The sequence below is a fragment of the Paroedura picta genome, chromosome 7 (assembly GCF_049243985.1).
Source record: "Paroedura picta isolate Pp20150507F chromosome 7, Ppicta_v3.0, whole genome shotgun sequence".
Lineage (NCBI taxonomy): Eukaryota > Metazoa > Chordata > Lepidosauria > Squamata > Gekkonidae > Paroedura > Paroedura picta.
The window spans coordinates 51,872,939-51,899,957 of record NC_135375.1 but is presented as its reverse complement, the minus strand read 5'-3'; the positions used below and the strand labels follow the sequence as shown (position 1 = coordinate 51,899,957).

General features: G+C 42.6%; 2 protein-coding genes and 1 long non-coding RNA gene across 10 annotated transcripts in view; 2 read left to right on the top strand and 1 right to left on the bottom strand.

Moving 5' to 3' along the window:
• CCDC112 (coiled-coil domain containing 112) overlaps window positions 1-15,436 on the top strand; it is a 52,725-nt gene extending 37,289 nt beyond the window's left edge. For 2 of the 5 annotated variants that reach the window (XM_077344328.1, XM_077344326.1), the window contains 8 exons: window positions 1,543-1,664; window positions 3,449-3,538; window positions 5,417-5,492; window positions 6,281-6,665; window positions 7,901-8,314; window positions 9,082-9,177; window positions 14,967-15,085; window positions 15,161-15,432. In XM_077344328.1, coding sequence (XP_077200443.1) covers window positions 1,547-1,664; window positions 3,449-3,538; window positions 5,417-5,492; window positions 6,281-6,665; window positions 7,901-8,314; window positions 9,082-9,177; window positions 14,967-15,085; window positions 15,161-15,191 — 1,329 coding nt within the window. In that variant the 5' untranslated portion in view covers window positions 1,543-1,546 and the 3' untranslated portion in view covers window positions 15,192-15,432. Of the gene's footprint in view, window positions 1-1,542; window positions 1,665-1,695; window positions 3,021-3,448; window positions 3,539-5,416; window positions 5,493-6,280; window positions 6,666-7,900; window positions 8,315-9,081; window positions 9,178-14,966; window positions 15,086-15,160 lie in introns of those variants that run through there. The other 3 variants (XM_077344325.1, XM_077344329.1, XM_077344324.1) reach the window with 3 other exon arrangements.
• LOC143840905 (uncharacterized) lies at window positions 6,442-17,015 on the bottom strand. Its single transcript, XR_013232472.1, has 3 exons — window positions 16,826-17,015; window positions 13,026-13,088; window positions 6,442-6,583 (listed from the first exon to the last, which is right to left on the bottom strand). It is a non-coding gene; the product is annotated as an uncharacterized LOC143840905 (long non-coding RNA).
• Window positions 17,016-17,099: 84 nt separating this feature from the next.
• Window positions 17,100-27,019, top strand: part of PGGT1B (protein geranylgeranyltransferase type I subunit beta) — a 35,976-nt gene continuing 26,056 nt past the window's right edge. Inside the window, exons 1-2 of one of the 4 annotated variants that reach the window (XM_077344331.1) lie at window positions 17,100-17,344; window positions 21,856-21,974. In XM_077344331.1, coding sequence (XP_077200446.1) covers window positions 17,199-17,344; window positions 21,856-21,974 — 265 coding nt within the window. In that variant the 5' untranslated portion in view covers window positions 17,100-17,198. Of the gene's footprint in view, window positions 17,408-21,855; window positions 21,975-27,019 lie in introns of all 4 variants that reach the window. The other 3 variants (XM_077344333.1, XM_077344332.1, XM_077344330.1) reach the window with 3 other exon arrangements.

Sequence of the window (27,019 nt, the reverse complement as noted above, 5' to 3'; positions counted from 1 at the left end):
TCAAAGTAGATGTGCTGTGCCTTGCAAAGAAGCATATGTAGGCTCAAGAGGCACCAAGCAAAATTTGCTATTGGCACAGCTGCTGTTTGCTCCATGTGGAAGCCCTGCTAGCACTGAACTTTTGAGTAGAGGATGTCTCAAATGGTTGTTGCTCTTAGGTGTAGGAGCAACAGGGTTTCAACATGAGAGGTTTCTCTATGTTTTCTGCCCCCCCCCCTGCAGCAGCCATTTCCTCTTGTGCCACTAGGAGGCTTTTAGTATTATAAAATTAGTATCAAAGCCCATTTTAAAAATAGGCTTTGAAAGGGGCAGCAGGCAGGAGGGCATGAGAGGGTGGGCGCGGCTTCCTGTGGCCCGCAAAGTGGGCTAAAGGGAGTGGGAAGCTCCTCCCCTGGCGGTGATAGGGCTTTGCGGACCGCAGGGAAGCTGCAACACCCCCCCCCCCGGCTCCCTCCCAGCAGGAGCGTACCTGCGGGCTGCAAAGCCCTGTTGCTGCCTCTCTCTTCTTGGGCGACAATGGAGGTCGCTGCCACAAGGCTTCTAGCAGGCAAGGAGGGAGGGTGGGAGCTGGAGGGGGAGGGCCAATCAGGGTGGACCTGGATGGACAGGGCCCTGGACAGTCTCCTCCCAGGAGGCTGTTTCCCAAATATATAAGAGAGCGAAATAGTGTTAAGGATACTGATTGGTACATTATAAACTCTGAATTCCTGACTTTCAGATGAAAAAAAATTGTTACTAGCCCTTTTTGTCAGGGGGGGGGAGGGAAGGCTTATCTCTGGAATGACCAGAGCTAGACACATTTTAAAGAATGGAAGCTTGGGATTGAAAGGATCTGGTAGGCAGATCATTATAACACTATAGGGATTGATAAATTTGCTAGGCATGCTATGCTGTGTCAGGTGGCAGTGCAATACAATCTTGCCTGTTGAATTGTGGGCTTTATAATAAGTAGAATAGTACATTATTATTAACAATAATAATATAAACATTATTATTAATAATATGATCCTTATTCTTATTGAAAAACCTTATTCTGGCTCTCTTTAACACAGCTAGAATGGAGCTGATGACTCATTGAAAAGAGAGGTCTTTTTTCAATACAGGCATTTTACCTCGGAATTTGGGAAGTGGGCATAGTGGAAAAATGTTCTTTTCAGAAGTGCTTAGCTATGTGATTGGCAGGCATCTATAAATGCTGTTGCAATAATTTTTAAAGGCTTTCAACTACTTGGTAATTTTCCTCATATTTTATAAGTCTGTACTGTAGTTTTCAGACATAGATAGAACTGGTTTTGTGTGTTGTTTTATTCATCCTTTCTTCTGCTCATTTTCTGACTTATGAATTTTTAAAATAAAAAATAAGCTTATAATAACAATTAAACTTGAAAATAATCTAGCATTTTCATTTAATATAAACAAATATTAGTATGAAATGTGGGAGGGAGGGGGCATGTGTACCACCTGGAGATCCTGGGAGAAAGATGGAATTGAGAGATGTGATTGGTCAAATAGACTTTTAAAACTCAAATTGTGTTTCCCTAGACTTATGAATATTGAAAAGGATAAAAATAGCCTTCTCTTCAACAAGAAGAGTGAGTTTAGAGTGGAATACGGCATGCTAGAAGAACTGGAATACAAACTGACTAAAAACCGGAAAGAAGAAAGTAAAAATATCCCTTTCTTTATTCCAATTTACTCATTCATCACTTTGATAATTAAATTCCTATAAAAGCAGAAATAATTAAAACATTAACTGCATAAAAGTTGTGAGAGACTACTGAAAGTCATTTATATGCTTTTGTTTATTTCATACATGCCCTGATGTATTCATAGTAAAAACGGAGGGCTGGGCAGCATGATGGACAGTTGCATAATGCTATTCCACAGACAGTAATACCTTGATCCTAAGTAATTGTATCTCATTAACTCCATGCGCATCCGTAAAGTGCCCAGTGAGAGACTATTTAAATTGGTTTCCTTTTTTAGGCTAGTGAAAAAGCAGTTCTACCTGAGTGCATGTGAATGAGTGAAGGGCTTCTGACTTATGATGATCCTATGAATTAATGACCTCCAAAACACCATATTGTTAACAGTGTTGCTCATGTCTTGCAAACTGAAGGCTGTGGCTTCCATGGTTGAGAATCCATTTCATGTTTTCCTGTTGCCTTCAACTTTTCCTAGCTTGACTGTCTCTACCAGTGCGTTTGTCTTATCATCATATGACCAAAGTATGATAGCCACTGTTCAGTCGTCTTAGCTTTAGGAAGAGCTTGGGCTTTATTTGATCTAGAACCCACTTAACTGTCTTTTGGGGAGAAAATAAAACTGCAATCTAGTAAAGACATTTGTGCTAAAAGAAATAAATATAAATGCTTGTCTGGGTCAAAATAAAAGCCAGAGCAGGGAAAGCAAAAAAATTTGATATTAACTAAGTGACACTTCAGACATAAGGCTTGTGGCTTCAGAGGAAGCATTCAGGTATCTTTCTGTGAAGCCTGGATCCAATTTCAGCTGAGAGCTCCTTACTTCCAGCTAGGTATCTTTAGATCATGTTGACTGAAGTGGATTGTAGAGGACATATCACTCCAGTGTCTACATTGGCTTCAAGTTCGTTTCCAGGCACAATTCAAGGTACTGTTCTCGAACTTCAAAGTCCTATATGGTTTGAGACCAACATCCCTTAAGGACCACCTAATCCCTTACAAACCCACCCAACCATATAGTCATTTTAGGAGGCCTTGCTTCAAGTGCCTCTGCCTTCTGAACTTAGGTGGGTGGTAACCCAGGAGAGGACCTTCTCCATCATGGCACCAAAGCTCTGGAACTTTCTCCTTAGGAAGACTAGTCTGTTCCCTTAATTTGCTGCCATGTGTCAGAGGATGAAGACTTTTTTGTTTCGAATGGCATTCTCTCAATGATCCTTTTTTCTAAACAATGTTTTAATTATTGTTTTTATGTTTTACATTTTAATTTTGTTTTTTTAACTTTTAGGAATGTTTTTAATGATGCATGTTTGGGAGGTAATTGATTTTAATGGTTTTATCATGTAGTTTTATCATGTTTGCTTTAAATTGTTAGCTGTCTTGACAGTCCCAGTAAAGGCAGAAAATTGGGATACAAAATCTGAAATTAGATAAATAATGCTTGATTGAGACTGAACTAAAGCTGTTTTAATTGATAGTTGTATATTTGTATCTTTGTTTAAGCTGTTCAGCTGCCACATTTTAGAGGTTAAAAAGTGAGGTAATGTAATAAATTGACTCAGGAAAAGGTGGAAGGAGAAATGTGAAAAGTATGTGAAAGAAGATGGAACAGATAAAGTGACCAAACTTGAAAAGGACTTATATAACTTAGCATTCCTAAAATCAGTATAAAAGACAGTAGATGTGACTGATAATGACAGGGCTAAAATGAAACCACTAAAATTAAATCACATTTGCTTCCATAGAAGTTATAATCCAGCAACAGCTGACAAAAATCCATAATAATGTTAAGGGACTTCAACGCCAGTTGAAAGATGTGAGACCAACCCCAGAATGTAAGTCTTATTAATATTTTTACAAGGTAAAAAAAGTTGTTTCCTTTATTTGTGTTAGCAATGAAGTGGTGTTGACATATCCCTAGTCTGTAAATCTGGAGGAGTTTTCAGCGTGGGCTTGGATAACCTTGGTTTAAATTGATTTGAACTCCAGCTGAACCTTCAGATGTTGTGCTGTGCCTATTTTTTTTCCTTACTGTCAAGTCATAGCTTTTTTCTGGTAACCTCATGGTTCAGACGTCGTTTGCCATTGCTTACTTCTAGGAAGCAAACTAAGGGCCATTCTGCACTTCTAAAAATTTAGCGTTAAGCAACTGCAATTGCTTAACACTATTAAAAATGCGCCCCCTGCTATTTCTCACCTCCTTGCTCTCCTCCCGCTTTCTCATGCTTCCTGACACTCTGCATAGCTGATTAAAATGGCTGTGGAGAGGGACTTGCAATACCAACGAGTCTCTCCCTGCCTGTCAATCATGGCAGGCAGCCAGCCAATCAGCTTTCTCCTAGTTTTAAATGGAAAGCAATGTTGTTGTTTTTTAAAGTAAAACTTCTCCATTGCTATGCCTATGCATAGTGCATAGTTTAGCCAGCCTATTTTGGAAGTTTGACACTTGAAGATGAACAGAAGTAATTTTTTCCAGATTTTTTTTGGGGGGGAAGGGGGTTGTGAGGCATGCTCTGTGTGCAAACTGGTGGGTGGGATTTTTGTTGTTGCTGTTCTTTTCCTATAAACCAATGCATATTTGTTGGTCCAGGCAGCTTGCTCAAACAAAAAAACAAACAAACAAACAAACAAACAAACAAACAAACAAGCCTCCCGTTTGGGTAGAAGGGAGAGGGAGGCAGGCTCGAGGGTGGGCACTGGAGATGGTGCTACTTTGCCCATGTTGGTTATGCACATGTCCTTGGCATGTGGCTTGCTGCTTGCTCTCCTCCCACTAGTGCTAGATGGTTGGAAGAATCCACTTTTTCGGATTCCCCAACTATTGCTTTAAAATGGAATATTTAGCTGCCGGTTTGCTGCTGGATGCAGACGGCATCATGTAAAACATTAAAAGAAAAGCATCTGCATAAGGTTAGTATTTCAGATTTTTACTCAGGTGCTTTATGGCCCTAAGACTTCCTTGGTGGTCTCCCATCCAAATAGTAATCAGGGCAGATCCTGCTTGGCTTTCACGATCTGATGAGATTGTGTAGCCTGGGTATTCAGGTCAGGGCTGTGCACATTTAGCAGGGAGGAAATTGTGTTGAAGACTGAGCATGGTTTCTCAATAAGCATGGTTAGAATTCCAATGCAATTTTTAGATGAAGGATGCTGTCCACTTGTAATTTTTAATGAGAATTGCTGATCTGTATTCATTCTAGTTTTGTTGTCATAGAAGAGTTACTTCATTTTGTTTTGAAACTTGATGCTAGGTTTTCTATTGATGATGACAATGTAATTATCCTTAGTATGAGTTTATTGGATGCTGGGATTTTAATGTTTATTAAAGAATATTAGGAACAGTGTGAACAGGAAATTCCTACTTGTCTAGAATCTCTTTATTCTTTAAATAAAGAATAAAGTGTATAGTGGCTAAGAGTGGCAGTTTCTGATCTGGCGAGCTGGGTTTGATTCCCTGCTCCTCCACATGCAGCTAGCTGGGTGACCTTGGGCTCGCCACAGCACTGAGAAAGCTGTTCAGACCGAGCAGTAATATCAGGGCTGTTTGTAAGCTGCTTTGAGACTCCTGGTAGAGAAAAGCAGCATATAAAAACCAACACCACCATCTCCTCCATCTTCTAAACTCAGCTGAATTACCAAAATTTGTTATATATTTTTAGCATTTTATATGAGAACTACTTTACGTTATTAATCTTATCTTTCCTGTCTTGCAGTTGTTGACAGACTCAAAGAAATTATGGAAGACATTGAAAATTCAATAAACAACTTCAAAGAAGAACAACGACAAACGTATGCTGCTTTCCTTGGTTCTAAACCTTTGGTTAAAACTGAGCAGTTTGTTTGAAAATATATATTGGTATAGTTCTTCATTTTTTTCTTTGGTTTTACTATTTTGATTAAGAAAACTGCATATAGCCACAGAAATCAGTCTATGTCTCTTAAAATTAAACTATAGAAGTGATACTACCGTTTTTTGAAAATGATTAGGTTTCCTGTGGAGAATTGTGCATCAGTTACCTCTGCCAGGAAGACTGCTCTTTTTTGCAGTACAGAAACACTAAGTCTGGCATAACTTGCAGGATTGTTGTAAGGATAATATATGTGAAGCACTCTGAAATAACTATGTGCTGCTTGATCTGTTTCCATATTTCAGGATTTTCAGCTTAGATTTCTAAAGTTTCTCTATTTCTACATTTTCAGTAAAAGCAATTTTTTTTTTGCATACATACTGTCTGAACCCTGAATATTTCAAAAGTTTATTGGCCAAGATTCATGAGGCAATTGGAACAAGAGTTATATGTTTCTGAGTCCATTGAAGTCAGTGAATGTTGAAGGGTATAGTTTAGGCTTGCAGTGCCAAAAAGTTTATTAAATACACCCAGAAATCTTTTGTGACCCCAGTGGGATTTTTGACTGAACAGCCACCAACTACTGTTTCAAATATTCTTGGTTTCAAAGGCACCACAAGAAGCTGCATTGTATGGAATGCAAGACAAAACTACAGAATTAACTGTGTGTTTGTTGTTAGAACTATTCATTATTTTTCTAATCAATTATTTGTTTTTTTTATTTTACAGATATGAAGAACTTCTAAGACAGGAGAAGACTTCTACTAATGAGCTTAATGCCTTGGAGAGAAAAATTGAAATGTGGACACTAGGTACTTCAGCAACAGAAAACAAATTCAGGCAAGGCAAAGTTCCAGTAAATAAAGAGAACCAAAAGAATCTGCCCAATGAAGTACTAGAACTTGAAAAGTTTCTTCAGCAGACAGGAGGAAGATTTGGAGGGTGGGATGAATATGATCATCAGATTTTTCTGAAATTGTGGACAAAGCATAAAGGAAAACCTTCGTATATGGAGGAAGCCCATGATTATTTCTGTGAAAGGAAAAAAGAAGATATTCAGCAGCATGAGAAATGGTATCAAGAATTTCTAATATTAGAAGCAAGGAAAAAGGAGGTAAGTACTTGCAGGTTTGACAGCATATGTGTCAGAAAATGGTACAGAAAGGTTACTTTTCTTCTCATCTCTCTAGCTCTGTAGGTTGCAATGTTTTTTTTTACTTTGCTCTGTAAGCAAGACTTTGTAGACTGTTGGACAATTTTGACAAGAAAGTACATTGTAATCTTGCCGTGACCAAAGTGACCCTATCTTTGAGCAGATAGTTGGGCTCTGTGAAGGATCACATGAACTGTATGGGAGGGCATTATATAAATGAAATAAAAATAATAATTGCCCCTCCCACAAACCCTATATCTATTGCCCCATTTGTGCTCCTACTGAGAACACAGCCCCTCAGGAACCTGAACACTCAACAGTGATAGTGAGGTTTTTGCCTCCTCAGTAGCATTGTTGGTATTTATGTAAATATGGGGTTATGTAAATATGGGCCGCAAAGAGCCTTCTGCTGGGCCCAGCCACTCCCTCGCAGCATCCTCAATGCTGCTAGGGAGCTACTGTGGCTGGCAGAACGCTGCCCCGCCCCGCCCCCCTGCCCAAGAGCCTTCTCCCGCCCCTCCCCCCTTCCAAATCGCCCCCCCCTCGCGACTCCCACCCTCCACGGACCCTTCAAATACTAATATATCGATAAAATGTACCTGTTTAAAGAGCAGGTTGGTAATTTTTCACTGTAAACAAACATTTTTAAGTTGAAAAATGTTTATTCAAAGCATTAAATTAACCATATTATGATACAAAGTATTGTAATAAAGTTGTTATTCTGATCATAAATATTTTCATGGGAATTAAAAGCTCATCTGTATATTGTAGCTGCTGCCATTTGACATCTAAAAGGATTGACCTGTATGTTAGGCTTATATATAGGCTTATACACACACAATTTGTGCTGATACAGAGAAAACTCCCAACTGCACATTGCATTGTTCCCCATAAAGGTCACCATGCCGAGCAATTTACAGGAGCCTCTATTAGACTTGCAGTTTAAGGAGGGAATTAAAGATATGTATTTACATTCAGGTTGTTGTCTTCTGCTGGGGCTAGAATTGTTTGCAGCAACAGAGCTTTGGGCAGGGGAAGAACACTGCATACAAAATAAGGCTAGAAACTGCATTGGAGAAAAATAAAAATAACTAAATGCCTAGTCGTTTATATTAATTAAAGCTTGAAGACGATGTCTATGAAAATCAGAATTCACATGACAGTACATGAAATATAATTAAGTTTTGTTGTTATAGGCTATTAAAAAGTGGAAGATGAAAAAACAACAAGAAAGGGAGAAAATCTTAGCCCCAAAAGAGAGCCCAGAAAAAGTGAGCTCCCCAAATCTTCATCGGGAAAAAGCTCAGAAGCAAAAGGCTGAAGAAGAAAGGAAGGCACGTTTAGAAGATCTTGAAAAATGGAGAAGACAAAAAGCAATAGAACATGCAATGAAGCAAGTGGCTCGACTCAAAGAAGAAGAAGAGAAGGAGAAAAAAATGCAAAGAGAACGAGAACGGCAGTTCCAAATGAAGTTACTGTTGGAGGAGTATGGTAGGCAGAAAAAAGAACAGGAATACCTTGTAAGGCTTGAAAACGAGAAAAAGGAAGAAGTTGAAAGGGAAGAGAGGAAAAGAACTGCTGCAGAGGAAATTCTTAAGTTTCAAGAGCGAGTGAGTAGTCTTGTTTGCATTTTGTGTATGTGTGCCTTTAAATGTGCTTTATATTCTATCTGTGTGATACCAAAGAACTAATAGGGATTTAATAACAATTAACTGTCACAATGGTCATCACCCCCTGGTCCACGGCCCAGTGGTGGGCCGCAAAAGCCTCGCCACTGGGCTGCGGCGGGGCAGAGGGAGGCACCTTCCTCCCCCCCCCCCCCCGCGGCACTCGCCAGGTCTTCACTCAAGGCCCGGCAAGCGCTGCATGGAGGGGGGCGCAGCTGTCGTCATGTCGGTGGGCACAAATGTGCTTGCGTGGAGCTCCACCCAAGCACGTTTGCACCTGCTGGCAGGCAGCGGTCACCAACACACTTGCACGAAAGCCCCGCGCATGTGCGTTTCCACGGAGCTGCCGTGAGTGCTCAGCGCCCCTGGGCCGCCCTCTCCCTTCCACCTCTGTTAGCGGTCCCCAGCCTTAAAAAGGTTGGGGGCCGCTGGTCTATGAAATACTGGGTATTAAAAATGTTACCCATGCAGTCACAGTTCTTTGAAGAAAACAGGATGTACTGCACCCATTGATTTAGTAGGGCAGCAGTTCTCTTAACTGTTCATGGTACATGTGATGATCAAGTCCAGTGACAACTTCTTTTCTGACTTGCCCTCTAACTCTTGCTGCAGATATAAAAATGGATGGTACTGTAGAGGCTGTAAATATAAAAACATCTTTTTATTGTTGTTCTTAGAAATAAATATTTCTTTTGTCGTATTTTTTCAAGGATTTACACAAACTTGAGCTTAAGATTTTAGAAAAGCAGATGAAGGAAGGTGAAAAGATGGAAAAAGAAAAAAGACTGTCCAAGTTGAGAGAAAAGGTAACACTAATTTGTCATGCATTCCAATCCTAATAATTAATTCTCAGAACAGCTCCTGAACTGTGCATAAATCCTTTCCATTATATTTTCTTTAAAAGAGAAGTTGTAAGGGGTATTTCTAATCCAGTCCTATCCAGACCTGATAGCACCCTCCACCACTAAACAATTTTTTTAAAGCCAAAATTAGGAGGGTATATTTGGATTTTCCTGAGCCAAAAGTATGCCTGAAAAATACCTTATTGGTATTTTCTGAGCATATTTTAGCATTCATAGAATCATAGAATAATAGAGCTGAAGGGACCTCTTGGGTAATCTAGTCCAGCCCCCTGAACTATGCAGGACATTCACAATCCTATCACTCATCCACTGTAACCTGCCACCTCCTTGAACCTTCACAGAATCAGCCTCTCTGTCAGATGGCTATCCAGCCTCTGTTCAAAAATCTCCAAAGATGGAGAACCCACCACCTTCCAAGGAAGCCTGTTCCACTGAGAAACCGCTCTGTCAGGAACTTCTTCCTGATGTTTAGATTGAATGTCTTTTGAATTAATTTCATCCTATTTGTTCTGATCTGTCCCTACAGGGCAAGAGAGAACAACTCTGCTCCATCCTCTATATGGCTCCCTTTTAAATACTTGAAGATGGTTATCAGATCCCCACTAAGTCTTCTCTCCAAGCTAAACAGACAAAGCTTCCCCAACCTTTCCTTGTACGTCTCGGTCTCCAAATCCCTCACCATCTTTGTTCCCGTCCTCTGGACATGCTCACTATTTCCCTCACAAGAGAATACTGAGGAGAAATAGGAGTTAAGCAGTTCAGTCCTCTCTTCATCATCATCTCTCCGATACCCGCCCTGCCGACAAGGAAGCAACTGCAAGCCGCGCGTAGCCGGTGGCCTCTCGCCGCATCAGGCCGCCATGTCCTGCGTGCCGGCGGCCTGCAGGCTCGCCAGCACCGAGACCATAATTTAGCGCCCACTGTATTGTGACTACAGCGGGCTTGATTCCTAGGCTATTATAATTTCACTTTCTTGACCTCTCAGTGGTCCTACGGTGTCTCTATTCTTTTTCTTACTTGAAATATAACTAAAGAAGCCTTTTTTGTTATGTTTAGCATTTCTTGCTAGCCTAAGCTCATATTGAACTTTAGCTTTTCTAACACTCTCCTACAATCATTGGGTATTAATATGGCCTTCTTTCCATTTCCTAAATGACTCTTCTTTATTCCTGAGATCATTTAACAGCTGCTTATGGAGCCACCTTGGCTTCCTTCCATCTTTTCCTCTCAAGGGAATTGTTTTTGATTGAGCCATCAGTATTTTACTTTTAAGAAACTCTCAGCCCTCTTGGACTCCCATCTCTTTCTGACTACAGGACTCTACCCAGCATACCTTTAAGTCTGTTAAAATCGTGAAGTCCAGTCTATACGTCCTGACTACGTAAAGGTTTACTCTTTCCCACAATTGTAAATTCCAGTATCACATGGTCACTACAACCAAGTGTGCCCACTACTTCTACCTCATCTACCAGTTCTTCCCTACTGGTGAGAATAAAGTCTAAAATATCAGACCCCCTAGTCCCCCCCTCTACTTTCTGGGAAATGAAGCTGTCGGCAAGTTAAGAAATTAATGGAGTTTGTATTTTTAGCAGAGTTGGTCTTCCAACAGATATCCAGGTAATTGAAGTCATCCATGACCACTGTTTTCCCTCTCTTTGAGAACTGTGTAATTTGGTCTAGGAGTATCTCATCCGAGTCCTCTGACTAACTTGGTGGTCTATAGCAAACCCCCTCAATAATAGAATGCTCATTGCCTACTCATTGCCTACTCCTTTTATATTTACCCAAATACACTCAACTGAACTTTCATGTTCAGGTACTGGTATTTTTTCACAAGTATAAAGATTCTTAACATATATTGCTACACCTCCCTACTTCTTGTCTGTCTTATCCCACCTGGTTTCTGTGATTCCTATTAGGTCATAGTCCCTCTATTAGGACTACTAGTCCCTCCTGTTTGTTTCCCATACTCTGTGCATTAGTGTAGAGACACTGCAATTCATCCTTTGTGTGCCCCATGGTTTTGTTTTTTGAACTTTCTTGTAAGTTAGTAGTTCCCTGCTTATGTGCTTTTCCCTTAGATTTGCAATCTTCCCATCTTCAGTTCTTGCCATCACACCTAGTTCTGAATTTATGTCTCACTCCCCCTTTGGATTTAGTTTAAAGCCCTCTTTACCAGGTGTGCAAGGGTTCTCCCAAAAATACTTTTTCCATCCCTTGTGAGGTACACACCGTCTCCTGATAGTAACCCCTCATATTGACATCGTAGACCATGATCCAGAAATCTAAACCTTTCCTGACGACACCAGTGATGTAGCCAGTCATTTGCTTGCATGATTTTTCTATCTCTTCCTAAGCCATGGCCACGTATAGGAAGAACTGATGAAAATACAACCTGCAATCCCAGGTCCTTTACCTTTTCCCACCCAGATCCACAAAGTCTTTCATAATACTGTTCTGGACAGTATAATTTGTCCCTACATGGATAAGAAGGAAGGGGTGATTATCTGTGGGCTTGACGAGCCTGTCCAGCCATTCTGTGACATCCTTGATACATGTACCAGGTAGGCAGCAGACCTCTCGAGACAAGTCTGGTCTATACACTTTGGCCTCTATGCCTCTCAGCAGGGAATCCCCAATTACCAGTACCTGTTTCTTTGTACCCTTGGGAGCAGGCCTAGAACTCTAGCCTGTGGGGCCCTATGAAGTGTTTCCTGGGCTTCGTGGGGATGTGGGGGAGAAGACCTAGACCCCTCACCTGGTCTTCTTGGGGGCTTGGAGAATTGCTCATGCTCCTGTGTTCCTGAATCAAAATCCTCAGGCAGATCCTGGAACTGATTGCTGAGCATCAGTGGGGCAGACCTTCTCCTCATTCTTCTATGCGTAACAACCTTCAATTAATTACCCTCCTGTATTCAGTGCTCCTGTGTTTGTTTTGATAGCTTTGCCTCCTCCTGCACTTGCTCTCTCAAGAGTGCTTCATGAGTTCATTCTAAAAAAATTCTTGAGGTTTTTGGGAAACCAAAAAAACCAACAAAACAAAAATTCCCCTCCCCTGAATCCCAGGTATTTTTGGGAACTGGGGAGATCAGGAAAACAGCTGAGAGAATGGGAGTAAATTCCTCCATCACCAGGCTGGTTTAAAGAGACTGCAGAAAAAATAGGGGGAAACAGCTGAGAGGTGGGGAGCTACTTCCTCTCATTTGCTCAGCTGTGTATGCTGCTCTTCTTCCCCCCCCCCCAATTTTTCCATCTGAGGGGATTTCAGAAAAAATCTGTATCTGAATACTTTGCCAGGATTGGAATCTAGGATTTTTCAGAAATTCTGAAATTGGGGGGGGGGGGGTCATTAGACCCAATCTCCCTCCCCAATAGGGAAAAAAAAAACATTTGTATACCCATAGACATTTGTATACCCATAGCAAGCTTTTTTGCTTTTTTCTAAGCAGATATTACACAATGATGTTGATTAAGATTGGCCCTGCTACTCAGGTTTTGGACCACACTCTTAAGGTTGAAATCTCAGGGTCAATAGCTAGCCCATATAATGCTTTTGTTGTAATTAATACATATGGGATATCAAGATGGGGATCAATCTGCCTCTAACAGCTTAGTTACTTTGTATGTCTAGGAGTACTTCGTTCCATGTTTTTAAAAACTTTTATGTGTAATGAATATTGTTTCTTTGTAGACATATCATTGTGTATACACATTAACAAATAATGTATGGTACTATTCCTAATAGCATGTGAAAATACTACCATTACTAATGATATTCAGTGTGACATTACCAGCTTCTGTCTTATGAGGCCCAGTGTTCGGCATGCTGGGGACTCAGCATCCCTTATCCTGACCTGTGAGGAAAAGTTTGCAGGTTAAATCTTACTGCCAGCACACAATATCCATTATTTTGATTGAACATGTACTGTAGGGAGCATTCTGAATATTCATGGATATAGTTTAGGTTTCTTCCGGTTGATTTGCATGTGAACATGCCCTAAGTAGATTTTTAAATTTTTTTCCTTCCAACTATATCAGAGAGATCCATAAACTATGGATTTAGATTAATCAGAGATAGGGTTGGTGCGCTTTGGCGCCCGCAGCGCCTGGTCGCTACCAACGCAGCCAGCACTGCGGAGGGGAAGCGCGGGCGTCAGAGCGCTAGCAGGCACACATACGCAGGCGCCTGCTGTCATGCTGGCGTACCCCCCCCCCCCACCGTGCAGTGCTGGCTGCATCGGGAGCAACCGGCTGCTTTGGGTGCCAAAGTGTCTAACCCTAATTAGAGATAGTTTGGTGTAGTGGTTGAGAGCAGTAGTAGGCTTGTGCGATTTGGCCGCCAAAGCGGCCGTTCCCTCTGGGTGCAGCCAGCGTCGCGGGGTGGGGGGAGGATGGTGCCGGCAGTGGCATGACAGCGGGCGCAACCACGCAGGTGCGGAATTCTGTGCCTGCGTGGTTGTGCCCGCTGTCATGCTGCTGCCGGCACACCCCCCCCCCCCGCGGCGCGCCGCTGGTTGTGCCCGGAGGAAACGGCCGCTTCGGAGGCCGAATCGCACAAGCCTAAGCAGTAGCCTCTAGAGAGCCAGGTTTGATTCTTAACTCTTCCATATGCTGCCTACTGGGTGACATTGGGCCAGTCAGTCCTGTAGAACTGTTTTTTGCAGATTGGTTCTGTCAGAGCTCTCTCAGTCCCACTGACCTCACAGAGTGTCTATTTTGTGGACAGGAAGGGAAGGCAATTGTAAGGCACTCTGAGACTCCTTCAAGTTGTGAAAAGCAGGGTATAAAACCTAGCCTCTTTAATTAGCTGATTTTTGGCAACCCCATTGTGATTTTAAGAAAAGATGTGTTCAGAGGTGGTTTGAGGCTACCTGTCTCTTCATAGCAACCTTGGATTTCTTGGATGTTATCCCATCAAAGTACTAAGCATGGCTGGTCCTGGTTAGCTTCTGAGATCTCAGACAAGAAAGGGTTAGTTTGAATTTATTCAGATCAGAGCTTAATCACCTTAATTGTTTAGCATAATATAAAATTATAAAATTAATTGTTCCTAAAACTACATTTTAGTTTTGATATCTAAATTCGCAGATTGAAGCCACACTGACCCTAAACAGATTTTTCTACAAACTTGTCCCCCCAGGTTTGCAGAAGAATCTGAATTCTTAAAGAAATCAATATAATGACGGAATAAATGCATGCATGCTTTGGGGAGCAGGTTTTAAATCCCCCCAATGCATTTTCTAGGGAACTGATGGCTCCAAGTCCAGCGGTAGACCCTGGGAGCCATGGCAGACCCAACAGTGGATGAGTTCAAATGTGGGTGGTGGGGACTGAAGTTGCTTTGTGCTCAGCAATGCCTAAGGGAGAAATGGGATCCCCCTTTGATTATCACAGGCCCCTGTACTTGTTAAGTGCTACAAATGGCTTAGGAAGTGTCTTAAGCATGTTTTTGTGAAGTTAGTCTAATTTTATTTAGTGGAATTTGTTCCCAGAAGTGTATTCTTTAAATGGCATTGTGACTTACTACCACAGAGAATTTTTCCCCAGAAAGAAAACTTGTTCCCATGCTTTAAAAAATCTGGAAACTGCTCAAGTGTACCAAAGTCAAAGGCATGGCAAATTGGTGGTTACATCTTTTGCCTCTAGAACAAAGTCAACAGTGCCATTCTAGGCCTATCTAATCTGATATTCACAGTTGCATTTTCTGATTTTAAAATATTAATTTCAAATAGGTTGAAATCAATGTATCTCGAGACCCATGTAGGTTGTACAAACCTACAAAAGTTTGGGAGGAACGAACAAAAGAAATTGGACCAGTGGGTACAGAGCCACTTATGCATATTCCACACAGGTAAAGGATATTATTAAAATATACAAATGTATATTAATTTCATTACAAGATACTCAATCAGGTTTATTTTTATAGGGCTGTTCCAACCTGGCGACAAGGACTATAGATGGATGTCTATACACAGTTCCACTGGAAAACACATACATGTATGTGAAAAGAGTCTTATCAGATAATTTTGTGGTCTTCATTACTGAATAAAAGGATTTAATTTTGTATTTAGGATGAAGTTATGTAAATGTGAATTTTATATTATACTAAACAAAACATCAAACACAAATGCAAAATGTAAAGGCTGTATATAAAAAAATCAATTATTTCTTAATTTGCATACTGCTTTATTACTTTTAGAAACAAAAGTTCTTATTGAAGCATAGTATTTTGCAAAATAAAATGTATTATATAATTTCTTCTTTAGCTTGGTTACTGGCTGACGCTCATGTACCTCAGTTTACCATAGAAATGCAAGTTGCTGATAAATAAATTTGGAATTCAGATCTCAGGGGCTGTGGTAGGTCACCCTAAAAGAGTGCTGGAAAAATATGAATTACTTCTTAGCTGCCCAACTCCAAACAAACCACATTTTAACTCAGTGAAAGCAAGTGACCAAGTCATAAATTGCCTGTTTTGACTTCCACATTCCAATCTATTTCAAATAGTTATGGTCTGCTTCACTTTGAGTGAAGGGTTTCTGTAGGGTTTTTAGATCTGTAGGACATAGATTCTTAAACTATGGTTTACAGTATATTAATTCATTCATTCATTCGAGTTTATATACTGCCATTCTCAATTCGGCTCATGGCAGTTTACAGAATAAAAGAATAAAAATATAATAAAACCCCATAAATACCCGAATTACATTGCTAAAATTATTAAGACTAAAAGATGGCGGCGAAAACTACTAACTCGATTTATCCCCTCGACCAGCCAGGGCCAACTGATGAGAGTGGGAACAGATGGACACGGTCGACATGGGGGGATCCCAGACTGAATAGCAGGAACCCGCCCTGGCCTCAACCATATGCCTGGTGGAAGAGCTCTGTGGAAAGGTGACAGCTCCAGCACAGCCCTTAGCTCTTCCAGGAGCTCATTCCACCAGGTTGGGGCCAGGACCGAAAAGGCCCTGGCCCGGGTCGAGGCCAGGCGAGCTTCCCAAGGGCCCGGGACTGCCAGTAATTTCACACCTGTAAAGCGAAGAGGCTACCAAAGAGCAAAATGCAGCTGCCAGGGTCCTCACTGGGATATCATGGGGGCCCATATTCAGCCGGTGCTTTGGCATCTGCACTGGTTACCAGCCTGCTTTCGGATCAAGTTCAAGGTTTTGGTCTTGACCTTTAAGGCCATACGTGGTCTGGGTCCTGCTTACTTGGAGGACCACTTGGTTGCTTATGCTCCCAGGGACAACGTTGCTTAGCCTCTAAGAACTGGCAGACTTGGAATAGCCTGGGATATTTGGGCTTGGGCTGATTTATCCTCGCTTCATCAATTATGCTTCTCAAATATCTTGCTATGTTTGCAGTCACAGTGGTCTAATTTATAAACTAACAGAAATGTAACTTTTTAATGGGGCAAGTGAAAAGCCTCTTCATTTTTTTCTTTTACAAAAACGGGATGGGGGGGCGGGGAGGACCAGTGCTGCAGCCTGCATTAAACGAGCTGGCCATTCTAGAAAGAAGTCTAGAGGAGGACTTGAGTCCAAGTCCAAGACGAGTTTGCCTACATACGATCGGCAGGGCGACCTACCTGTCTGCCAGAACTGCCTATAGCCGCGGCTTCCGTGTTGCCATATTTTCCCACACGGATTCATATGTCTCCCACGAAAGTCCCGGAGCTTATCTGGCTCTTCCCTAAATTTGGCTACTGCCCGCCGCGCCGAACGGCTGCCTTGGCAGGAAGCACCGAGCCCGCCTCAACTTCGAAGCTTCTTCGCGGTCCCCGCCCCGGACGCCTAGCCCCGCCTCCCAGCCGCAGGGGGCGGGGCCGACCGCCCCTGCGACTGCTCCTTCCGGGGGCGCGGATGGCCCAATTAGAGTAGCGCTCCGGCCGCGTCACGTGGTCGGCTGCCGCCGGCGACAGACGTTGTGCGCGAGGAGTGGCGAGGAAGCGGTTGGCCAACATGGCGGCGAGCGCTGCGCTGGGGGAAGAGGAGGGGGGTTTTGGCGACGGGGAGCGGCTGGATTTCCTCAAGGAGCGGCACGTGCGATTCTTCCAGCGCTGCCTCCAGATCTTGCCCGAGCGCTATTCGACCTTGGAGACAAGCAGGTACGGGGAGGCGAGCAGGCAGCGAACGAGGGGCTTCGAGGCACCCGCTGATTGTGACCTGAGGTGACCGAGCATCCGCGCAGACTCTCTGTCGGGGGGGGGGGGGGTCTTTGTAGTGCTGCTCCTGGCTTGTGGTGCGAAGGCGGTAGCAGCAGTTGTCGACTCCGAGCGGGATGTCCGGTAACGTCTTCGGCGCCTAGCCCTTGATGGTGCAGGGCGAGCTGCGACTGCTGAGCGCCGCCGGAGACTCAGAGGGTAACCTTGTAGGGCTCCTGTAGAACAGCTAGAGTCGACTACAGGCGCACCTTAGAGACCCACAAGGCTTGGGGGGGGGGGGGGACGGGACGGGACGGGACGAATACGCTTCCGAGAGTCTAAGCTTCCCTTTTTCACTCCAGGTGTACTCAGTGTTCCCCGATCTGTCCGTCCCCCCAAATCCGTCCTGTAGCAACTGAAGAGAAACTGTGGTAGGAGCCAGGCACTATTCGAGCAATGAGTAATGGTGGCTGATGCTTTCTGTGGCAATCTTAAACTTATGTTTTTTTTTGGGGGGGGGGAGTGTCACATAGCCCTGAAAGAATTGGGTAGAGAGGGTGTGGGAATGAGAACAAATGTTGCAGGAGGTTCCCCATATGAAGTATTCCCAACAAAGCTGCTATCGCTTTAAAGTATGACATACTTGCAAACTTATACTCATCATTATTTGTAATTCCTCTCACTTCTGTTTTATCCCTGCTAGCTTTTAATATAGTGTGCTTTGGGAGTGGAAAGCTGCAATTTCTTCCCTCCCCTTGTACTTTCATTTTATCCTTCTAAGCGGTTTTTGTTGGTTTGTTATGAAAATGCTGTGGAGTGGCTTCGGGGACATCATTAGTGGCCAATCTGCAGGGCAAGCTGAGGGTCTTGCCAGGATACCTAGAAGGCCTTGCGGGCACTGATGGTCAGACTTACCCATGTCAGTCTGGCATTATACAGCCTCCTGGTCCTGACAACTAGTTTGCAAACCCAATCAAGATGTGGATGGCAGGATCTTACTGCATTGAAAGGAATATTTGCTGTATATTTGATATTTATTTAGTGATTTATATTTTTTTTGGAAGATCCAAAAATTGCCCTTTGAACCCAGTGAGACTGTCTTTTGAGTGAACGTGTATACAGCTGAGCCAAAAGTCTTTCTCGGGCTCCAGTTTCTCAGGGGTTTTCTTGAAATGCCTGGAAATCTGATGGGAAAACAGTTTGCTGGAAGGAATTTGAGGAATTCTATGAAAACAACAATAATAAATATGTGTTGAATGGTTTTCAGGAAGTCTGTTGAATTGATTGCCATCCGAAGTTGTTGGACAGTAGTACAGGAATGTTAAAATTGGTGTGAGTTTGGAATTTGAAAGACTTTGGGCCCACTTACACCATCTTTTAAGATATAGATATGAATGGATTGTGGGGGTGGTGATTTATGCAAGAAATACAAAGGGATACCATGATAAAACATTGTGGAATAGACTGGAGAGTGGAACTGAAGAATAGGATGATGTGATATTTGACAGCAGCTAGGTATATAAAATCGTGCATAACATGGGAAGAGTGGACAGTAATAAACCTTTCTCCCTCTCCCATGATCATCCACTGAAGCTAAAGGCTGAGAGATTCAGGACAGACAAAAGAAAGTATTTCTTCACTCAGCACATAGTTAATTTGTGGAACTTTCTGTTACCAACTTGGATGTTTTTAAAAGGGGACTGGACAAGTTAGGGTAGTTCTTCCTTAGTAGGAGCCTGAGAGCGCATCTCTGAGGGATTCATTGCTTTGGGAATAATCTTTTTGTTCTTCTGGTTATTTTAATATGCTTTTTAATACAGGTAGCCAGCTGTCCAAAGTTCTTCTGCTGTGACCATGTTAGAGGATATACTGTATATACTGGCATATAAGCCAAGGCACCAGATTTTACCACAAAATCTGGGCAAACATTGACTTGCATATAAGCCAAGGGTGGGAAATGCTCCAACATCACAGACTCTCCCATTCAGCTCCCCCCCCCAACAAATACAGAAAAATCAAGAGGATGGATAGCTGCTGGTTTTTGTACCCCACTTTTCACTAACCAAAGGAGTCTCAAAGTGGCTTACAATTGCCTTCCCTTTCTCTTTTGATACCAGACACCCTGAGAGAGCTCTGACAGAACTGCTCTGTGAGAACAGCTCTGGCAGGAGAACCAAACTGTGCCCCCCAGGCCAGCAAACCAGAGCAGAACAACAGTACCCGAAGTTGGCAACCTACTACAATAAGTACAACAGCTACCAAACCTGGAGAACGGACAACTCTAACCACAACTGCAGTGCCCTCTAGAACAAAACACTGAAATAAAGAACTGTAAAACTGTACGCTGAAAGAAGGAACTGTAAAAATCAACTTTTAAAAGAAACACAAAAATAGGTTGCAATATGTACACTGCTCACAAATGTGAATGGAAATTATCACATTGCAAAACTTTGGTAAATAATGCTACCCCTGCATCTAAGGTAGCAAAGTGAAGGGTAAATAATAATTATTATGAGTTAAATTACTCTGAAGCTTTAATAGTGCGTCACTAAACCACTAATTACTTGCTCTATCTCATGAGTACTGTAGGCTTCCAGAGTGAAATTAACCATCACCTAACTTCTACAGAGAAATGATGACACATGTAGAATATATCAGTAGTGTTTTGCAGCTCATTAGCAGGAGTTTTGTTGAGTTTGTTGTGTAGTTAATTGGTCATCTTATTAGCTTCAGCTTGTTTACTGTGCCAAAAGATCTTAAATATGCTTTCTGATGCAGTCTTGACATAATATATTAGTGAAGAGCAGAGATTCCCAACCTGTGAGAGTTTGGCACTAACATCACTAGACATCATTGGAGCCCACTTCTCCTGTTGCTCCATTGGCCTTTTTTCTTTCTCCATAATGGAAATGATGAATAATAGATTGATTGGCTGGCTCCTGCATTTTACTTCCATGGTCACTTCCTTGAAGGGGCATGTCACCACTTCTGGGGTTCCTCGAAGCCTTAAAAATATTTCAAGGGTTCCTCCATGGTCAAAAGTTTGAAAATGCCTAGTGTAGAGCAATGTCAGACAAGTATGACATCGCAATAGAGGAAGAAATCAGCAAATTAAGAGTACACCATAGTGCTAGACTGGTCATTGGGCAACTCAGATTGTGCAGAGGACTCTGGTGAAGGACCTGTCCAGAGTTCCTCAGCCATTTGTGGGTCTGCCACTAGCATCTGAAATAGAGTTCCTTTCTCTTGGTGATGTCTCAGATGTGACTTTAAGACTGTACTGTATTTCAAAAGGCTTTTAATGTAGTTTTTATTTTGTGTTAAAAGTAGTGTCTTTCAGTCTTATCCTAAAATAGGTGTATAGCAACATGAGCCACTTCTCCATGCAATTCCCTGTGGCTGTGCCATTTGCCTCATCAATATGGCTGCATCACTCACTGGTAGTCTATTACATCACACAAAAGCAGCTTCCATGTAAAGCAGTGGTCCCCAAACTTTTTCAGGCCGGGGACTGGTGGCAGCAGGGAGGGCGATTGCCCGGCCACACATGCGCAATGCGCGTGCACAGCCCTGCTTCCCTCTCCCCCCCTTCCACAGTAAGAAGCTTGCCGGGCCGCAAGCTTGCGGCCTGGGAAGTTTTTTACTGCGGGGGTGGGGAGAGGGAGCTGCGGCTCGGTGCCAGGGCCTTCGTGGTCCGGCACTGGGCAGCAGCCCAGTGGTTGGGGACCACTAATGTAAAGGACACTGCCTGAATTTTAAGTGCATGTATAATTCATAGCAGTAAAAAACATCTGTGATATAAGATACATACATCTGTTGTGCTTGTTTATGATATTTTTCTGAAGCATCTCCCAGCTTCTTCCCACTGTTCAGTGGTCCATTCATAGACAGCTTACTATAATGCTATGTGCTTCATTTTCAGAGAGATGCTGCCCATTTCAGTTTTTTATTATTTGAAAGTAGACTTGGCTCTTCCAGTTGTAGTCCAAGCAGTGGTGGAGGTGGAGGTTTAAGCTACGGCCAAGTCCAAGAATCACACCACTCACAATCAATCTCGCAAGTGGCACAGAATCTCTGAAGGGGGTTGATCCCAAGTTCCTGAGGAACATGCACTTTGCTAAGAAACACAACAAGAAAGGGCTGAAAAAAATGTGGGCAAACAATGCCAAGCAACTGGCTTGCCTTTGGATGTGGAAAGTGACTGACTTGCTTGGAGTCTTATCAGCAGTTTTTTCCTCATAATGTTTGTTTTTCACTCAAGGCATTTTGTACAAATAAAATTGGGTGTAATGTACAGATGCAAAATAAAAATGAGACTTGATCAGCTGAGCTTCTCACAGCCACCACCTCACAACCCTATAGCTGTGTTTCAGGTTACAGCACTTACATCTGTATTAGTTTATGCTGGAATTCACATATTTAACAACCGATTTGTTATTGATAATGGATAATAAAAGCATCTTTTTTGTTTTCAGGTTAACGGTTGCATTTTTTGCTCTGTCTGGTTTGGATATGTTGGATTCTTTAGGCGTGGTCAACAAAGAGGACATAATAGAATGGATATATTCCCTGCAGGTCCTTCCCACAGAAGACAGTGAGTGAGTTTTTAACTTTTCATTTGTAATAAAGATTCATTATGCACTGTTTCTTACTTTTGAGATTGATCTCTTGTTTACAGAAAGGCTGAGCAGTTGCAAATATATATTTCAGTTGTGATATCAGTAAACACTCAGGTATTCTAATGCTGTTGTATTCTGTTACTCAAGAGGAGTGGAGCAACTCTCAGCAAGAATGTTGAGCTTTGCTGATAGTATATAGATGTGTTCAAGTAAAGGAAGTGTCGTTTCTTTAAAACTTCAGAAGAGTTTCTCAGTTCTACACCCATAGTTTTTTGTTTATTATGTGATTTTAAATTTCATTACAGGTTATTCATTTTTTCCCTTTGAATATTTGCCCTGTCTTAAAACTTGTTAGACAAGCTTTACAGGAAATATATGTAACTTGCTAATGTGATTACTTGCCAGAGCTGTAGTTAATTTACCTTAATGACTAAATCAAGATTTGCAATCCTGTAAGAAGTCAGTGAATTCAGAGTGTGTTTGTTAACTTAGTATGGTAAGAAATAAACATTCCTGTCAGAGCTTTGGGTGCAGTCCACTCCCAACATATGGAGGCAGATATCCTGGCCATCCCAAAACCTTACTATTCCAAAGACTAAATGGGTAGTAATCATGTGTTTGATACCACTCTAATGGCAGAAAGCGAAGAGGAACTAAAGAGCCTGTTGATGCGGGTGAAGGAGGAGAGTGCAAAAGTTGGCTTGAAATTCAACATCATGAAAACGAAGATCATGGCATCTGGCCCTCTCAATTCCTGGCAAATAAATGGGGAAGAAATGGAGGTAGTCACAGATTTTATTTTCCTGGGCTCCAAGATCACTGCAGATGGGGACTGCAGCAAAGAAATTAAAAGACACTTGCTCCTGGGGAGGAAACCTATGGCAGATCTAGACAGCATCCTAAAAAGCAGAGACATCACCCTGCCAACAAAAGTGTGTCTAGTCAAGGTTATGGTCTTCCTAGTTGCAATGTATGGCTGTGAAAGTTGAACCATAAGGGAGGCTGAGTGTCAAAGAATTGAGGCTTTTGAACTCTGGTGCTGGAGAAGACTCTTGCGAGTCCCATGGACTGCAAGGCAAACAAACCGGTCAGTCCTAGAGAAGATCAGCCCTGCCTGCTCCTTAGAAGGCCAGATCCTGAAGATGAAACTCAAATACTTTGGCCACCTCATGATAAGGAAGGACTCCCTGGAGAAGGGCCTAATGCTGGGAGCGATTGAGGGCAAAAGAAGAAGGGGTCGACAGAGAATGAAGTGGCTGGATGGAGTCACTGTAGCAATGGGGGCAAACTTAAATGGACTTCGAGAAATGGTAGAGGACAGGAAGGCCTGGAGGATCATTGTCCATGGGGTCGCGATGGGTCGGACACGACTTCGCACCTAACAATAGCAAATCATGTGTTAAAAACGCTGAGAGGAAAATAAACCTTTACAGTTACAAATTCCAAATCTCATCTATATGACAGAGCCAGTCCTTTAGGTCATTTCCTGATCCACTAGTTCTTACTGGATAATCAGGGACAGGGTATCATGATCGGATTATGCTGAGGTCCTCAGAGCAAGCTTTATCTCATTCCAGTAATAACAGCAGGCTCTGTCCACTAAGGGAAGCTATGTCTTTACGTGCCTGTCTCATCCAATATTTCAGGATAGTGGCATTAGCCCAAGCACTTATAGAAGTTAACCCAAACTCAGCCCTCATAAGGGCTACTGGAAACCCATTGGGAGAGTAAGGATTCTTCTCATTAAAAGATTTTGAACTCTTTCTAAGTTAGTCAGAATTTGGTCCCCCAAGCCCCAGATTTCAACACCATATAACAGACAAGAAATCACTTTACTGAATTTGATGGCTGGAGCCACCAGGCAATCCCCCTTTGAGAAAAAAAATTAACTACTCCCCACCCAAGTTCTCAGGGTTGTTGCCCATTGAGTTGTGACATGGGCTTTCCAAGAGAGCATCTCACTGAATGTTATACCTAAGTATTTATAGGTACTACATTGTTCAGTTAGTGTGCCCAAGATACTCCAGGAGGTTTTTTGAGGTCGCCTCCTAAATGCCATCATCTTGGTTTTCTCATAGTTTATATTTAACCCTTCCTCCTCACAGCATAATCCTAGTTTATCGAGAAGTCTCTTCAGACCAATTCTGATCAAAGAAATCAGCACCATGTTATCTGTGTAAAACAGAATTGAAGCTTTTGTTTGACCAACAGATGGGGGTGTAAATTCAGGTCCCTCCAACTTGGTTGCTAAATTGTTGATGTACTGATTAAGCAGCAAAGGTGGCAACACACACCCTTGTTTCACTCCTTTTCAAACTGTTATTTCATTTGTCAATGAGCCAGAAGTTCCTACCTTGACTCACAATGGTGTTTAAGTGGAGCTGTCTTATCAGATGTACTAGGCGTGCCTCAACCCCAAGATTCAGGAGTTTCAGCCAGCAAGACCTCTTAAGTTTTGGACACTTGGTGTGTATCTTAGTGCTGTCTGTAAAACAGAACTCCTCCCCCTGAAATTTCTTCAGAATTATATCTGACATTTCAGATTTTTCAGTTGTAGTACCATTTGTTGAGAGACTTGACACTAGATGGTGCTATTCCATAATTGAATTTAAATAAAATACTTCAATTGACAGCTGTCTTAATGCTTGTTTTATGCTACAGGACTACTATAAAAGAAAGCTAACTTTGACATGTCTGACTTTTATGGCAATTTCATTTTGTAATTGTACTTGTCTTAAAATTTAATTGACTGCAAAATTGTTTTTCATTTATTTATTTTTATTTATTAGATTTTTATACCGCCCACCAGTATGGCACAGGGCGGTTCACATAAAACATTGCAGGGTAATACATACAGCAGTCTAAACGTATCACAGTCATAAATAATATATCAACAATACTCTATCAGTGGCTTCAAACAGAACGATAACTTAGATCAGCCCCCAGGGAGGTCAGGCTGTTTCTGGTCATGGAGGGGGTGTCTGAGGGGGAATCGGCAGATGTTGTTGAGTCGGTCGGACTCATGCAGATGTCTGGTGGAGGAGATCCCTTTTGCAGACCCTGCAGAATTGTGGAAGTTCAGCCAGGGTCCTGATCATTTCAGGGAGCTCATTCTACCAGCTGGGGGTCAGGACTGAAAAGGCTCTGGCCCTTTCTGAGGACGACGTATTACTTTGGGGCCAGAGATCACCAGCCAGTTGGTAGTGGTGGAGCATAGTGTTCTTTTGGATATGTAGGCAGAGAGACAATCTCTCAGGTACACTGGGCCCAGACTAGAAGAAGAAGAAGAAGAGTTGGTTCTTATATGCCGCTTTTCCCTACCCGAAGGAGGCTCAAAGCGGCTTACAGTCGCCTTCCCATTCCTCTCCCCACAACAGACACCCTGTGGGGTGGGTGAGGCTGAGAGAGCCCTGATATCACTGCTCGGTCAGAACAGTTTTATCAGTGCCGTGGCGAGCCCAAGGTCACCCAGCTGGCTTATAGCCTTGAAGGTAAGAACCAAAACCTTAAGCCTGATCTGGAATTCAATCGGTAGCTGAGTTGTTGAAGTACAGGCTGATTGTGAGATCTCCGTGGTGTATTGGCAAGTGTTCTGCTCTGCTTGTAGTTTCCAGATCAAGGATAAGGGTAGGACTGCATAAAGTGAATTGCAGAAGTCCAGTCTAGAGGTGACCATCATGTGGATCACTGTGGCTAGGTGTTCTGGTGCCAAGTAGGGTGCTTGTAGCTTGGCTTGGCATAGGTGGTTGAAAGCCTGCTGCACTACTCTCATGACCCGTGCCTCCATGGAGAAGGAGGTGTCGAGGATCATGCTCCAGTTTCTAGCAGAGTAGGCTACTGCTAGACGCTCTCTGTCCAGGTTGGGTAAGCAAGCTTTATCGCTTAGACCTTTCATACCCAGCCACAGGACCTCCGTCTTTGAAGGGTTGAGCTTTAGATGACTTTGCTTGAACTACATCGTCACTGCTTCCAGGCATCTGGCTAAGGATTCTGGGGGCACCCAGGGCAGTCATCCAGCATGAGGAAGAGCTGGGTGTCATCTGCTTATTGGTGGCAACCCAGCCCAAGCCTCTGTACCAGCTGAGCCAAGAGGGCACATGAAGATGTTAAATAGGATAGGAGAGAGGACTGCTCCCTGTGGGACTCCACATGTGAGCTGATGGTGGTTGGATACTTTCTCTCCTGTTACTACTCTCTGTCCGTAAGCCTGTAGGAAGTAGATCAGCCATTTGAGGGCTGTCCCCCGTATCCTGGCATAGGCGAGACGTTTGAGCTAGGAGCTTGTGATCTACTGTGTCAAATGCTGCAGACTGGTCTAATAGTACAGGTAGCTCTGACCCGCCTGGGTCTAGCTGATGATGGAGGTCATCCGTCAGGGCAATTGACACTGTGTCCACCCCATGGCCAGGCTGGAAATCTGACTGGAATGGGTCAAGGGCTGAAGTTTTCTCCAGGAATGTTGATATTTGGTCTGCAGCAGCACTTTCACCCAACTTGTTGGCTCTTAATGCCATGATTAATTTCTTTAAACATGGGACATATTTTTGATATGCAATGTCATTAACAACACAAATGTTTTTACTTGCTTTTTAAAAATCTCAATCTGTTTAAATTCAGGAACTTAACTCTGGCATTAGCTTAGGCATTCTCTCCACCTCATTGCTATAAAACCTTATGTACAGCAACTGAACTTTGTTGTTTTAAAACTATCTGATAATATCTACAATGTTTACGGATGTTGGAGTATGTCTTTGTGACGGCATTTCAAGGCTTATGTAATACCTCACAGAGTCCAAGAGCCTCTTAATGACAGGCTGTTCAAACAGAATTCTGTGGAGAGTGTCAGTTAAGAAATGATAATTAGGAACTGATAGAAGAGACTGTTCAGCACAAAGGACTTGAAAGGAGGCAAAAAGGAGTGAGAGAATCACAGAAGCTGAAAAGGGACAAAGCTTCTAGTAAAGATAAATTCCCAGTGAAAAGGAAGATAATGTCAAAGAGAGGAGTGATCCCTTTGTAT